The sequence below is a fragment of the Crinia signifera genome, chromosome 4 (genome assembly GCF_055691185.1).
Source record: "Crinia signifera chromosome 4, ASM5569118v1, whole genome shotgun sequence".
Lineage (NCBI taxonomy): Eukaryota > Metazoa > Chordata > Amphibia > Anura > Myobatrachidae > Crinia > Crinia signifera.
Window position 1 is genome coordinate 220,544,003 of NC_139220.1, and position 17,317 is coordinate 220,561,319.

General features: G+C 42.7%; 1 protein-coding gene across 1 annotated transcript in view; it reads left to right on the forward strand.

The window, feature by feature from the left end:
* Positions 1–17,317, forward strand: part of MYO1E (myosin IE) — a 160,244-nt gene that overhangs the window by 58,483 nt on the left and 84,444 nt on the right. Inside the window, exon 2 of the mRNA XM_083183808.1 lies at positions 15,351–15,494. Within this exon, the coding sequence (XP_083039934.1) occupies positions 15,351–15,494 (144 nt within the window). The remainder of the gene's footprint in view (positions 1–15,350; positions 15,495–17,317) is intronic.

Genomic DNA, 17,317 nt, shown 5'->3' on the forward strand with positions numbered 1-17,317 from the left:
TACTCCACGCTGTTCCTGGTGCCCAAACCAGACGGGTCTTTCAGACCAATACTAAATTTGAAATCCCTAAATGTTCATTTATGGGTAGACCATTTCAAAATGGAGTCCCTACGGTCAGTACTCCTGAGTCTGGACCAGGGAGAATTTTTGGCGTCCATGGATGTCCAGGACGCATATTTGCACGTTCCTATACACCCGGAGCATCAGACCTTATTGAGGTTTGCCATAGGAGACCTGCATTTACAATTCCGGGCGTTACCCTTTGGGCTAGCAACCGCGCCAAGGGTATTCACAAAGATAATGTCAGTAATGGCGGCGGTGCTGAGGCTCAGGGGAATCACAGTCATACCCTATTTGGACGATCTCCTGTTCAAAGCAGAGTCAGCAGTCTTGCTGCAGAGTCATTTGGCAGAGGCCATCAGTTTTTTGCAGGCTCACGGCTGGATTTTAAATTTGCAAAAATCTCAGTTGGTACCGTCGCAAAGGCTCCAATTCCTGGGAGTCATACTAGACACCCATCTTCATCGGGTATTCCTCACGGAGGTAAAGGCCAGGGATCTGGTCACCCTAGTCCAGGAGATTCTCAGGGCTCAGAGCATTTCAGTATGGAGGTGCCTCAAGCTTCTGGGGAAGATGGTGGCGTCATTCGAGACGCTTCAATTTGCCAGGTTCCACTCTCGGAGGTTCCAATGGAACATCTTGTCAGCCTGGTCAGGAAACACTTTGACCATGAAATCCGAGATGATAGTGCTGTCTTCGGACACCCGAGAATCCTGGAAGTGGTGGACAGAAATAGATTCACTTCAGTGGGGTCGGTCATTACAGACCTGGGACTGGTTGATAGTAACTACCGACGCCAGTCTCAGGGGCTGGGGGGCAGTAGTCCTGGATCTCAGGCTTCAGGGCCTGTGGACGGCAGAGGAATCAGCGTTACCAATCAACATCTTGGAGCTGAGAGCTGTCTGGAAAGTGATTTCCTTGGCGGGAGACAGGTTACAGAACCTCCCTTTGAGGATTCAGACCGACAATGCCACAGCTGTGGCGTATCTGAATCACCAGGGAGGTACATGCAGCAGATTGGCCATGTGGGAGGTGTCCAGAATCTTCCTATGGGCGGAACAGAATGTTCCAGCTGTATCGGCTATATTCATCCCGGGGATAGAGAATATAGAAGCCGACTTCCTGAGCAGGGAGGAGCTCAAGGAAGGGGAATGGAGCTTACACCCTCAGGTGTTTCACCAAATCACTTCGAGGTGGGGAACTCCGGATGTGGACCTGATGGCATCCAGGATCAACCGTCAAGTGCCCAGGTTCTATGCCAGAACAAGGGATCCAATAGCGGAGGCAGTGGATGCCATGACTATTCACTGGCAGGGAGATCTCCTTTATGCATTCCCACCTGTACCAATGTTACCGAGACTTCTAAAGAAAATACAAGGGCAGAAGGTTCCAGTGATCTTAGTGGCCCCAGATTGGCCAAGGAGATCCTGGTTCTCGAGGCTTCAGAGGTTGTCTGTGGACTCATGGCGTCTACCTCTGAGACCAGACCTTCTAAGACAAGGCCCATTCAATCACCTGGATTCAGATCGATTGATTTTGACGGCCTGGCTATTGAAACCATCATTTTAAAAAGAAAAGGGTTTTCTGACGCAGTAGTACAGACGATGATAAAGGCCAGAAAAGCTGTATCTTCGGCAAATTATTATAGAGTCTGGAAGACTTACATTCGATGGTGTGAGAGAAGAAAGGCTCATACATCTCATTTTAAGCTATCAAGAATGATGGAATTCTTACAAGATGGTTTTTCATCGGGCCTAAGCCTTCAGTCACTGAAGGTGCAGATCTCGGCCTTGTCCATCTATTTCCAGAAAAAGATAGCCATTTTGCCGGAAATTCAAACTTTTTTACAAGGAGTATCCAGGTTGAAGCCTCCATACAAGCAACCAGTAGCTCCTTGGGATCTATCACTGGTTTTGGAATGCCTTCAAAAGGCACCTTTTGAACCTTTAAGGTCGGCTGACTTTAAGTTTCTTACGTGGAAGCTAGTATTTTTGTTAGCAGTAGCATCTGCTAAAAGAGTTTCAGAGTTGGGAGCTTTATCATGTAAATCTCCCTTCTTAATTTTTCATGATGACAGGGCTGTTTTAAGAACAGTGCCTCAGTTTTTACCGAAGGTGGTATCTACCTTCCATTTAAATCAGGAGATTGTTCTACCTGTGTTTCAACCCCCAGAGGGTTCTAAGAAAAGGGACAAATTGAGAACTTTGGATGTTGTGCGTGCCTTACGCATATATGTGGACAGAGTGAAGAGTGTCAGGAAGACTGACACATTGTTGGTATTGTATGACGTACACAAAATTGGTTGGCCTGCATCTAAGCAGACTATTGCTAGGTGGTTGCGGTCTATGATAGCCTTTGCTTACACCAAAGTGGGTAGACCAGTACCGGCCAAAATAAATGCGTATACCACCAGGTCAGTTGCCACCTCTTGGGCGGTTCGACATGGGGCCACAGCAGAGCAGGTTTGCAGAGCTGCCACTTGGTCATCTGTTCACACATTTGCCAAATTCTATAGATTCCATGAGTTCGCGTCGGAGGACGCATCATTCGGGCGAGCAGTGCTGAGAGCTGCAGACCTGAGCGTACCCTCCCAAAGGACCGGCTCTGGAACGTCCCAGTGTTGAGCTGTGTCACCAGGACCATTGAAAGAGAAAAAGGGATTTTTGTAAGAACTTACCGTTCGAATCCCTTTCTCTGATATGGTCCTGGTGACACAGCGATCCCTCCCTTACGCTCAGTAAGTATGCCAGAATTTCATGATGTTCATGTTAAAATGGTTAAAAGTTAACAGTTTCTGTTATAAAATGTGCAGATAATGTGCAGGTGTTTGTACTGAGTTAATGTATTCCAGTGGCTTTGAAAGTTGAACTGAAGAGTCCAGGGATGCAGTAGGGGAGGAGCCTACCCTCTAAAGCTTTAGGATAGGTGCCTGGCTCCTTCGGACCCTCCTACATCCCAGTGTTGAGCTGTGTCACCAGGACCATATCAGAGAAAGGGATTCGAACGGTAAGTTGGAGAGAGTCATGTTGGGAGGTATGTAATATATGATTTGGAAATAAAGAGCAGGTGGGTAAAGTGCCTTTCCTGTCATACTAACGTATACGCCAGAGTTTGGAGTTTATAAAGTATGTAAAAATACAAATAATTTATTTAAAAAAAAAAATTCTTATTTTTATTATTCTAATCATTTTTATAGTCAAAACTCTGGAGTAAAAAGTCTATGGCCGGTGAGGCAGTGCCTCACCTGGCTACCTTTTCTGCACATCTCTTATCAAAGCTCAGCAAATCTCCAGCAGTATATACTGCTGCATATGTGTATAATGCTGGCATGTACACGAGGGCTCATATATTGTGTGCAAATCTGGCTCTGGTACTTGCCAGGGAATCCTCAGCCATTTACCTCACCGCACGTCCCTGTAAAAAGTGCAGGTGGAGGAGTTGTAAAATATGCAGCTTTAGATTAGAGAGGCATGTCCAAACTCCAAATCTAAATTGCAGTGACAAAATAAAGCTGTCCATCATTTGCAGGCTACATACAAAATTACCTAATATATACGTTGAATGCAAAAAATGTGTGTATTTGCACCACTTGCATTTAAAAAAAAAATGTTATCTGTAAGTGTACAGTGTCCCCTCGCAGGGCTCGTTAAGTTGCCATGCTTTGGGCACGGTGCCTTGCTGCGCTTGGCACACGGGTAGATTCCTTTTCCGTGTCCAGTGGAATGGTAAAGTAGAGAACAAGTCGGTTAAAATAAAATAATGAAACACTCATGCCAACCTGTTCATGTGTCGACCATGTTAATGTCTATTTTTATTGCTTGTGTCAACCTTCTGTCAATGTCAACCTAGAGCAAGGAAACTCCATTCCTCGAGAGCTACCAACAATTAACGTTTTCCATGTCTCCTCACAGAATCAGAAGTGAAGTAAGTATTTAGCTCCACCTGTGGATCTATTAAAATGTGTTAGGCAGTAATGAGTGTACCTGCGAGGAACTGGAAAACATGAACTGTTGGTAGCACTCGAGGACTGGAGTTGGCTACCCCTGACCTAGAGTATGTAGACCATTTTTAGGTGTCGCCATACTCCAAACTTACATTTTTTTTACAATGCAGGGCAATTTCAAAGTAACGGATGTAACTCTCAGATACAATATTTGTGATAAACCTAACTACCAATGGTGAATAAAAGTGTGAACAAGACTCATCCTTGTCTGCTGTAAATAATAAATTTAAATGTAACGGATGTAACTGCAATAGGACATGATCATTTCTAAAATCAAAAAAGGTCTTATTAATTTTTTTTTTTAATAAGTCTAGACCACACACATAACCCATGTCCACTTTTTATTTTAATTGCCCTGCAGTTATACCTACTGTACAAATATATATACCAATGCATATACCATATTGCAGTTAGTGCAAATGAACACTTCATGAATGAAAATGTAATAGCTTATGATTCCTATACTGTAGTTACAGTTTTCAGTGATGTGGCAACTGTTACAACCTACAGTATAAATGTCTAACAGCACTAGTTCTTTGCACTATAATAAGGATGAAGTTTTCAATCTATATCAGATTGTGGGCAGAAGGTTTGTGCATTATTTGAAAGTTCCACTTGGTGCTGAGAATTCCATAAATTCCTGATCTGCACAATGCAGGAAACTGCTGTTAAAATAGGAAGTGTGTTGCAGAGTGGAATTACTATAGCATTTTTCTTCCTTTTTGGTAAAACGTCTTAAAAAAGCATTGAAAATGACAACAGGCCACATCACCAGTCTGTTGAGCTGCGTACCAGAATGCTGACATCTGCCCCACATGTGTGCTAGTCTGAACATTCCATGCCCATAACTGGAGGTAAATTATGAACTTGCCTCTTTGCATTCTGTACTACATTTTGACTGATGTTCAAATGCTGGTCAAATCTGTAAAGTTGTAATTTTATTTTTTGTTTTTTACAAGTAGTAAGATGAGAATAGTAGTGCTATCAAAGCATTACAATTGCTATAGGACAAGTTTTTGCTTAGAATTTGCCACAAGAGATATCTATTCAATTGTTTCAAGGAATTAAACGGTATTGAAGTGAACATTACTTTTGTTTAACTTTAGGCCAATTATTACCAATTATAAAGTGACTTTGCCTATTTTTTGTATAGAACCGTTTCACCTGTTCCCTGGGCGAATTAACTAAACCAAAGTTAGCATCTTGGGGGGAATTCAAATAGGTGTTGCAATTTTCCTCATGTGAAAAAAGGGTGGCAGTCTTTGGCTTTAATGCCCAGGGCTATTCAGTTAGAATGCCTGGTAAATTATGGTGTTAAACCATAGAATTCAAGGTAAGTTCCCAGACCTATCGTTCAATACAGTGGCGAAACTCTGGGAGGCAATGGAGTCATTTGCCGCCGGGCTCCTGGCTTAAGGGGGCACTGACTCCATTGTCGTCCTCTACTGCTGACATGAAGAAGAGGTCGTCCAATATGCGCACACAGGTTCCTGGACCCGCCGCATACGCGAACACAGGTCTCCGGTCCCACTTCCCACTGATCCATTGCCACATTTGAACGCGGAGCACCGGGGACGCGAATATTTGAGCCATGCTGGCTGGGATGTCTGAGGGAGCTGTAGCATGCAAGCTCCTCTCAGGCATTTCCCATCCCATGGGGCTTGGCGACAGAGCTGGGCTGGTCGGAGGTAGTTAATGTCTCCTAACGAACTGCAGGGTATTTGTAGCATGTCAGGGCCTGGCGGCTGGTGGTGTAGGGGCGTGTTTATGCTGGCTGGGTGAGCTTACAATATATAAATTATAGTAGTTGAGCTGTATTTTTATGTGAAAGAGGTATGTATATGCTGTGTATACAATGTCTGTATGCTACTGTGTGCGTATATGGTATGCTGCAGATTATTATTTTTCTTAAGTATGTTGTGTGTGTTTATCTTCTGTATGTATGCATGCTGTGTATGTTGTGTGTGTATGGATAGGAGTGTGTGCACTTGATGTATGTATGGCATGCATGCATGCCACTGACTGTGTGTTTGTGTCTCCATATGCTACTGTATGCATGTTATTGTAAGTATATTGTGTGCATATGCTACTGTTTGGGTTTGTGTGTATATTTACAAACTACAGTAGGCGACATGCTGTGATATTATTAAGTTATCCTTAGAGTGGTGGCCACTGTGTATATAATGTGTTTGGGTACTTGTGTATTATCACGGCGCCCACGATATTAGGTCGCACAACATATAATTGCATCGCATGTCATCGCATGGCATACACCCGATGCACAGCGATGCGATTTTAAATTGTATAAGCCCCTTAATGGGGGCTCACAATGTTATATGCACCACCACGATGAAAGCCAACCCGAAGCGAGGCAACCTTTTTCATACCCCCACTATCCACGTCGGCGTGGAGTTGATTTAATATAGTGCCCGAAGCACTTTTAACATTAGGGTGCTTATACAATTTTAAATCGCATACCATTGTAAATGCGATAGAATGGCATACAATGCGATGGTATACAATTTAAAATTGTATAACATCGGCTGCCATCGCGTAACATCGCATACCATCGCATGCCTTATGGTCTGCGATGCGATGGGGGCTGTGCTAGTACATAAGTACCTGTGTTTGTGTATGGAAGGGATACATACGGCATCCCTGTGCTTGGGATACCAGCACGGTCAGAAGACTGACCCGGGCATTCCCACCAGGGGCTCTGATGGCACCCTAACCCTTTCCCTCTGCTCCGCTAACCCTAACCCCCCCCCCCATCAAGCAGCCTGACCCTTTCCGTAATAACCCCCATTAAAATCATGTGTTTGCGCCTGGAGCATGATTGGTGCTTCTGCTCCGTGAACTGCCCAGAATAACGAGCTGGGTTGTCAATAACTGTAGAATAGGCATGTCTGCTGCGGCTCTGTGTTACTAGAGACAGGGGGAATGAAGGCAGCCGCTACAGTGGTGTAGACAGGGTTGTGGAGGAAATTGTCTGCTGCAGGGCTCCGATCTCTCTGTGGGGAGGGAAGTCGGCTGCTGACGAACTCCGTGGATCTGGGAGGGAATAGATGACACTGTTCTCTTGGGTCGAGTGGTGCTGCTGCTGTTACTGTGAATATAAAATGTATTCACGGTTTAAAGGGGTGTGGTATAACACACCGACAGTCGGGATTCCGACAGTCATTATCCCGACTTCGGAATCCCGATTGCACAGCGGGGGGAGCGCAATGAAGCCCCTTGCGGGCTCGCTGTGCTCGCCACACTGCGGGCACGGTGGCGAGCTGCGCTCGCCACCTATTTTATTCTCCCTCTAGGGGAGTCGTGGACCCCCACAAGGGAGCAGTCAGGATTCCGACGTCGGAGTAATGACTGTCGGTGAGTTGTCCGGCGCCCGGTTTAAAGAAGTCACCTCAGAGGGTCAATCTCTTTTCATTATTCGAAACTAGCGTGTATTCAGAGCATGTCGTCTAACACTTTTGGGACAGCTGCCCATCCTCAGGACAATGCACTTAAAGACCTGTCCCAAAAATAATAGACAACATGCTATAAGTACATGCTAATTTTGGATAAGAGATTGTCTCAGAGTGCCTTTTTTTAAACCATGAATACATGCTAATGTCAGTGGCACCGTAGCATATAACAAAGTGTGTGTGTGTGTGTGTGTGTGTGTGTGTGGGCACCAACATTGATCTTGCCTCCGGGTGCCTAGAACGAACTTACGCCACTGGTTCAATACACTTGTGCCATCTGCAAACCAGCTATTAGGGTCAAGTTGGCCATAGACGGTCCGTTCCCGGACCGTCCGTTCTGTACTATGAGATGCTCGCTCCCGCGCATCTCATCGTACGGTACAAAAAGTATGTGCTGCACGTACTTTTTGTACTGGCTGTTCATCGCATTGCATGCACAAGGCATGCGATGCGATTCGATGTGTACTATCATAGTACCCAACGGATCCGATGAACGGACCGTGTATGGGTACCTTTATTATTATTTTTTTGTCTTCTCAGGCTCTTAATAAAATCCTAGTTAACTACAGCCTGCTGCCTTCAGGCTTATTGATTTGCCCTGCTGCATCAATTTACTGGGGCTAATTGAATCCCCTTGGTCGATTCATGTAACTATAGAATCATTCACATGTATATGATGCTCAGTAAATTTGTAACATGTGTACCTACAATAAATACAGGCAATAGTAAGTGTAAATAACATAGAAGCACAGTTTGGAAATGTTGTGTATAGGGATGCCAGTCCTGGGCCATTTTTTTTCTATCCCGGAATTCAGAATGGACTCGGAGGTGGCTATGGCAAGCCGCAGCATCCTCTTTCTTTATCTAGCTCTCCCTCCTTTGTATGTTCCTTAGTGGCTGACTCCGTCCTCCTGCTGCTTATCGCTGCCAATAATTAAATAACCAAATGCGCAGTTGAATCCCAGGATTCAAATCCCAATGATTTTAGGCTGAAATCCCAGGATCATGAAGATCCTGGCATTGGCCACCTTAGCTGTGTACATAGCCAGTCAAACCTGCTACTCAGTGTCAGTCAGTGGGCTGACACATATTAGTGCCTTTATCACACAAACTCATACTGTAATCTGTTTCCTCATCTCTTTACATATATCTGCAAGTTATTAATACAGCTAAATATACATTATACCGGGGACTTCAGTCAATCACTTAGCTGATCTGATAGCGCCCAATCAGTCAAGTATTGTATACTCAGTCAGCCGGGTATTCTGTCCCCGGCTTGGCTCCTGTGGGCCAGAAGTAGGGAAGCAAGTCCTTATACTTGCTTTTTACATTTCTCTTTGAAGCGTTTGGAGTTTGTTGTTTATCTAATACATGCTTGCAAGTCTACGCTGTGTAGTATCCCATCATGTTGACATTTCATATTCCATGGTATCGTTCAATTTCCTATATGTCTTGGAAAGTATTCAAAGTGATCATTGAGATAACTTGTGTCTTTCTAGCATGTTTTCACTATTTGCTTGTAGTCATAACTAAAGTAGTCACTTTACTTGGTGTGGGACCCGGATGTGCTTCTGCGCATGTGCATTCATCAGACTACATAATTGTACAGGCTGCCATTGGCAGTCTCCTGGGATGATTTTGCTCATAGCCTACAATAGCTAATGCCATCTGAATATGGCATTGGTTACCAGGGGCATGCCCAGAATGCACTTGGAAAATTCAGCATTTTTTTTTAGCTACCATAGAAGCCTATCATTTTTTCAATGAAAATCTGGATACAGCACATATTTTCAATCTTTTATGTTCACCATACATATGTACATACATGTATGCATGCAGGTGTTACTTCATAGTAGGTGGTACCTACAGTGTATATATATATATTTTCTGATAACAAAGCCCTTTGTTACAGGGGTTCTTTAATGTGGAAACACTCTTAAATGCAAATGCTGAAACTTCACATGGCAAGAAACGTAAAGGTAACCCTTATGCTATAATGGAAACCCATTGCTACATGGCAGTATTTACTGAAAAGTAATTAGAGGCCACAGTAGCACAATCCTGGCAAAATACAGTCTTCCGGGGCTTGGTGTGAGTACCAACTTCAAAAACTCTGCAGCCAGGTAGAAGTCTTCTGGCCAATCATAATAATGTGGTGTTTCCATTCTGTTTTTTAAGCTTGGTTCCAAAAGTGATACAATTATGCGTCCTTATTTTGTTTTGTTTTCATGTCTATACTGCAGTTAACATTGCTGCCTATGTGCACAACACACGTAATTCAACAAAGGCCAAGCTCTTTATGTCAGCAGCATTAGATCCTTTTGTTTGTCTGCTGCTTTTGTTCAGTCGACAACGTGACCGGCCAACACAAATTACTCATCTGAATGAGCCCTAATTAATGGAGTGGAATGATTTCATGATGCATTGTGTTGTATCATGTGAACACTGTAATTAGTGTGCGTTTGCTCAATCTAAATGTTTCAGTGTTATAGTTTTGTCCTCCTTTTGCCTTCTCTCCTCACTTCTGCTTGCCGCATGTCTTTGTTTCTCTGTATTATGTGGTGTTACTTTCTTTGAACTCTAATATCAATCACTGGCTGCTTTTTTTAATTTTTTTTTCACTTAAGAAATGTGGTTCTCATGAGTGTAATAAATATACTAAATATGTACTGTGAAAAGGGAATTCTTACATCATACTGGATGCTTTGAAAAAGTTTTCAAGAATCCATTTTACTATCTGTTATTCAAAAGGCTATTTGAGCCAATGTCGGAGGTGAGCAAACATTTGAGTACAGCCCCAATGTGCGCAATTGAATTCCCCTCCTATAACGTTACACTGAGGATTGCTTCTAGTATAAGGAATATGATTCATTTAGCAGTACAGCATCAGAATCCTCTTTATTGGCCAGGTATACTTGCGCATACTAAGAATTTGACTTGGATTGCTGTGCAACAGCCAGTTAGGTACAGTTAAACAGTGACAGATATGCAAACACATACTGGGTATATGCTAGAAGTACCCTGGGGATATAGACACAAGGAACACATGCCCAACGAGCTGCACAGCACCTAGGCAGCCATCAGCGGCGCCACTGGTCGTTGCAGCAGCCAGGTAGGTAACAATATAAGCAGTTGTACAGTAATGGAAAAGAGACCTTATCAGGTACAAATATTTAAAGGCTTGACCCTGTCCCTTATTTTGACCACAACAAATGATGCTTGCAATACTCAAATTAACAGGCCCAAACTACTGAACTCTGTCTGTGAATCAGAAGCTATTCACTGCAAGGAAAACTGGTGGTTGTCAGGCCCTGGCACATATACAGGGTGACCATAATTAAACTGGAGCGCCCATCTGTAGCTTTATCAAATTATTAGAATGCCACCATAATTGATAGAGTTACTAATTAAGACGTGGGTAGCAGGGTGACGCCCACTATTTTATTTTTTGGTAGTGCTAATGAAAATCGCTAATAAGGGAAATATGTTGCTGTAAAATGTATAATACGGATTTACCTTTTTTTTCTTCTTGTATTACACTAATGATGACTAATGATAAAATCTTTCTGTCCGTTTTTACACTACGCTTCTGTGTCCACCGACCTTTGGGAGAAGATGCATTTTCCTTCATACTGGGCCTGACCATTCTAATGGCAGTCCTGGGTGCATTCTTTACTCAAAATACATTCACAGAACCAAATGCTTCTGGCATAAAGTGCAGTTCCAGGTACATAGTCATTGGCAACAATATGTTTACTTGTATGCTAGCATTAAACAATGCTTAAAAGCGTTTTGGCCACAGCAGATAAGAGTCGCTATACTGTCCTTTTAGTGTATTTAGAGGGTATATGCATTTGTTATCATTTTAACTTCATCTTAGATATACTTTTTACTGTGATCGGAATGCCTACAACTTCAAACTGTGATCGGAATGCCTACAACTTCAAACTCTTAATGAATTTGATGTGTGTGTTTAGGCTTTCTAATGATCGACAACGCCTTGTACAGTATATCATCCTTCTGAATGCTTGATGTATTCATGTAATTGTTTTCTTTGTAATGTCACATTAAACAGCTTGTTAATTATATTGATGATCAATCCGTTAATAGTCATTCGGGTTCAATTTAGAGTATACCAAATATCTTAAGTGGATGAAACACGTTTTTGGCATATAGAAACAAAACCCAGATCACCTGTCTCACCAGGTGATAGTAAGATCTCTTAGCAAGATCTCTTAGCACAAAGATGATGTACACTACACCATTGCATGCCAATAACAGTGTCCTCTTCAGAGATTATAAACTGATTGTAGCAAAATGTGGTTCAAAATGTTTTAATGTCGATATGGGCGTTATATTGACATGTCGATATTGCGAATGTTAACATAGCTTTTTCAGCGCAATTCAACACTAATTGCAGCCTAACACTAAAATGTTCTGTCACCATTGTTGACAGTTTGACTGACAACCCAATGTCATGTCCTTTCTGGTGTCCGCTTCTGGAATGTCAATTTTTATTTTTATTTTAAACTCTTTATTTTATCAAAAAGCGTGAACAGAGAAAAAATAGTCAGTCATGATGGAACATTAAATGTATTACTCTTACATATCAATAAAATTAAATTGGAAAATAATAAAAAGGCAGAGGATAGGAAAAGGAGAAAGGAAATTTAAATGATCATAGCTGTTTAAAAGAACTCGGTACTCTTTACTTAGAACGGCGCCCGTGATTTTGATAGTGGGCATCGTTAGTAAAAAATCTCGGGCATTGAATGCACTAAAAAATCGGGTGCGATGCGACCGACGAGATGCCCGCGATTTCCCATAGGGAACAATGTTAAATGTCTCAATTGACCCAATTTTCCTGTTCAATGCCTCAATTGACCCGATTTTTCCATAGGAAACAATGTTAAATGGGCCACAGAGGCCAAATAGGCACCCTGAAGTGTATAATGGCCACCCGAATTGTTAACGCCACCCCACGATCAACGTCAACCCGAAGCGTGGCGAGCGCAGCGAGCCCGCGAGGGGCGGCGGTACGCGTCCTACGACCTTTTCATACCCCCACTATCCACGTCGGCGTGGAGTTGAGAATAGAAAGTGTGGCGAGCCCCGCGGATAGCTGTGAAGCCCGCGAGGGGACGCGGATACCTGTGAAGGTATCCGCGTCCGCTCGCCACGCTTCGGGCTCGGTGGCTCGCTGCGCTCGCCACACTTTCTATTCTCAACTCCACGCTGACGTGGATAGTGGGGGTATGAAAAGGTCGTAGGACGCGTACCGCCGCCCCTCGCGGGCTCGCTGCGCTCGCCACGCTTCGGGTTGATCGTGGGGTGGCGTTAACAATTCGGGTGGCCATTATACACTTCAGGGTGCCTATTTGGCCTCTGTGGCCCATTTAACATTGTTTCCTATGGAAAAATTGGGTCAATTGAGGCATTGAACAGGAAAATCGGGTCAATTGAGACATTTAACATTGTTCCCTATGGGAAATCTCGGGCATCTCGTCGGTCGCATCGCACCCGATTTTTTTTTTTAGTGCATTCAATGCCCGAGATGGCCAAGATGGGCGCCCTTCTAAGTAAAGAGTACCAAGAACTCTACGTAGAATGGCTATTCCTGGCACGAAGCCAAGGATCCCATATAAATTCAGATTTGTGAGGGCAGTCATGCAGATAGTATGTGATCTTTTCCATATTTGCTAAAAACCAAATTGAGTTGTTCAAAGCTGTAATAGACGTGGTGGTAGGGGATTTCCAGTTTCTGGGAATTACTGTCTTTGCAGTGGCTAATATATGAGAGAACAATTTGTTTAAAGAGGTATCGAAGTCCCGAAAGGGACGGGGTAATAGGAATACCCATGGGTCAAGGGAGAGCCGAATGCCTGAAAGGAACTATTAGTGGGTAAGTCCACCAAATATGCAAGAGGGTGCCTCTTTGACCACAATTCCACCAATATAATGGGGTATAGGAAGGAAACATTATATGGATAAGTTATCAGGGGTATAGTAGAGAAGCTTATAGGAAGTATCTTTTAATATGAGTAGAATTTGAGTTTTTTGTAATTCCCTCCCATACTACTTCCCAGCAAGATTTATCTGGGGGTAGACCAATGTCTCTTTCCCATTCCAGCTCGTGACTGACTTGGGATAGAGAGGTGATATCCGTTAATATTGAGTATAGAGAGGAATGTCACTATGTTTAGCCTATACCTAGCATTGAGTATAGATATATGCATAATGATGCTTAGACAGGTATTATCCATGTATCTAATAAGTTGGAAAAAATCTTTACATCTAATAAAATTAACTGTAAAGGCCCCCATGCACTAGTCTCTTGAGGCCCCCCCCCCCCCCCCCCCCCAGCTGCACCCCGGGAGCACTAAAATACTATTTGGCACTTGATGTGCAATTTGTTTATTGCATGTATCTCCTGGGGAGCTGCAGGCGGGGGGCAGGAGAATTAAAAAAGACTATTTAAGAGTGGGTGGCCGCTGATTCTATGCATGGGTTTGTTTTAAATTCCTGGCTGCCAGTGATGCAGAGCGGTGGAAAGCGCCTCTCCTGCCCAGCACTTCCACGCTTTGTAGATGTGTATGCCAGCGGTGTGGCACTGCTGGCACACGCCTACAGATGGTATCGGATGTGATACATCGCAGGTGGTCGAAAGCATCCACGATGTGCCACTAATGACTGCACATACAAATAATTTTATGTGCAGTCCATCCACATGCCACATTTGGGCCCATTTCACTCTATTTTGCTGCCCAATCTGCTGGAATCGGGTGATATTGGATTCAAATAGCAGAGTATATCCCGGGATTAGGCTTCCCTAATATAAAAAACCCACCTCGGCCGCCCCGCATATTTACTTATAGATGCGTAGTGCGGCCGGTTGGGTGGGCGAGCCGGGGTGGTCCGCTGGTGGGTAAGCGGGCAGGTGTGCGGGCTGGTCCGGAGACAGGAGGGAGGCAGGCAGCCTGTGCGGCCTACGCAGCGTGACCTCTGACGTCGTCACGCTGCGCAGAGCCGTGCTGCCCGGGACGGGAGAAGCTGGGCATCTGCTGAGTACACGCTCAGACGCTTCCCGGCATTAGACTGAATTCCCGGCGTTTTGGGGGCCAAATCCTGGGATCCCGCCGATCCCGGGATTGGCCACCCTAAGCGTGCCCTAGAAAGAAACTGAGGTATGCATTATCTTAATATGACATCAGGGAGAGGAACAATAAAGGAAAAACCAGAAGCTTTGCTATTTGTGCTGTGTGAAGGGGCATACAGATTGAGATTTGTGCTAAGCAAATAAAAAGGTTACTTTTTAAATAGTAAATCTCGATCGCTGATTCTGTACACAAGTTGCGATTTGCACTCGCTTGCTAAGCAATCTGACTAGATTAAGAGTGCATGCTCACAAGATCTGAGCCCTCGATAGCGACTGAGGGTAAACACAGAGCGAATGTGCTTAAGTTTTAAGCATTCTAGACAGATTACTTAGAAAACAGGCAAAAAGCTTAACTTTTTTTTTTTATGCCCCATTCGTTCCGCTGAGCAATAATAGACATTCACATGAGTGAAGCTGCTAGTAATAAATAAATAATGTATTCAACTTTTTTTTTTGTATATGTAATTAAGACAAATATTTAAAAAAGCATTATTTTGTAAGGTTACCGAGAATTTCTACCATATTATTGTCCATTAATGTGTATCAAATGAATAAGCTATACAGTGAAAAGACTTCATTAGAACAAGACTTGGCATGAATTTTATGGATGTGGTTACATTGAGTGTTCTGCTGTTATTGATTCCTGTTTTTTTTTGCTTTACAGGGCAGCAAAGGGCACTACAGATACCACTGGCAAAGCCACAATGTAAAGCACAGTGGAGTAGATGATATGGTATTATTGACCAAAATCTCGGAGGACTCCATAGTGGACAACCTGAAAAAACGTTATATGGATGATTTCATTTTTGTATCCTTTTTTATGTTATTCGTTATATTCTGTGCAAAATGAAAATGAGAAAATATTCACTGTTTATCTTAATTCTCATTAGTCGCATGCGGTTCTTTATAAGATTTGTCATGGAAACCGGTTTTATAGACCTTCTGGACAGCAAACCTAGAAGTGAATACGCTTTTTTCAGGATAATATACTTTAATATATGAAGGTTTGCAAATGTCAATTCATGCAGTATGACTACCATATTACGAGCAAGCTTTAAATGTTTACATTAGTCTGATAAACTGAATTAAATGAAGGCTGAAATGTGAACAAGCACTATCATGTGGTGATACAAGCAACATTCTGCCTGCTCTACATGAGACTTTACATTGTTAAAAGTGGACTCTGCATTGTCACACTGTCACAAATTTGTTGCATCTGTGCCGTTTACGACAAATACGTGGATCGGCAAGTTTTTCGCTGATCCACGGTTTTTCGGACAGTCTGTTAGATTGAATAGGTTAAATATAAATGTGACATTGTCAAAGCACTGATATTTCCTACTATGGCAGTAAATATCGGTACATGTTGAATAACCACCTATAATATTATAGACAAAATTACAATAAGTGTATGTTATATAAGTAGGGGTGCTAAAATAAATGTTATTTTGATGCCCTGAAGCAGCCCAGGCACTCCAATTCAGGGGGCTCCAAACCTCATAAAATCACCCCATAACTGGCATCACTATATAAAAGGCTAAATCCTTCTCACCTTTTTGAGGTGAAGTACTGCCAGTGACCACTAGAGGCCACTCGATGGACCAAATTACTCCATCACAGAAAGTGAAAACAAAGTGATATGTTACAAACTTGCTGGATATTGACAGAGGGAGCTGAGAAAACAAAGATTGGAGGTAGGATCATATAGGGCTAAGCTGCCATTTTGATGGCCTTTTAACTAGTACTACATAAATTTATAGGATGTGATTGTGCAGTCTTAAAATGCTACTTCAGGGCATCACAATAAAATACTTATTTTATCACTCATTTTTCACCATTATCTTTCACCTCTTTAAAACACCTAACACATGTAGTGGCTGCTATTATCTAAGTCTTTTAACACTTCACTTGCTCCACTAGTGTGATTCTTGCGGTGGTTTGGCTGCTCTGGTTTTGGGGTGTGTATCATGCCCCAGACATACCCAATTAGGGACTTACCCAGTGAGGTTACCTGGACAAGGTAGGAAGCAAATAACCCATGCCAAAATTATACAAAATGTACTGCATTGTATTCTAATTAGCAATGTTTGAATAATTTGAAATCTGTTCGGTTTGCACATGGAATAAAATGAGTTTAATTACAGTAATATATAGATTGCAACATTTTTCAGGTAGACTGTCACAGATCACTGAATAATATATACCAAAAAATAAATGTAGTTGTCGGTCTACTAAAAATACAGTGCACAACGTTTTCTGAAATATGGAATAAAGATTATAAAGTATAAATAATAAGTGTTCTTAAGATCCTCCAACCCAGTAAAATAAAATAAAGAGAAATAATGATATCTGGAGACTTGTATATGGTTTCTTTTGTGGTTTATGGCTTTAGAGAAGGTTTAAAAAATATAGCCCTGAAGTACTACTGTAAGATTAAAGTCCTATACACATGGGGTCAATTTATCAATGATAAACTTTTGGCGGTACTTGCCTCCTAGCAGGGCGCCCAGTTTCCTTACGTACGCTACCATATTGAAATCGCATTGCATGTCACGTTATAGTGGCGTGCGATGCGATTTCAGTACCGTTCCCGCTCCCTGTCAGATCCCCTCAGAATCATTATGAGGTGAT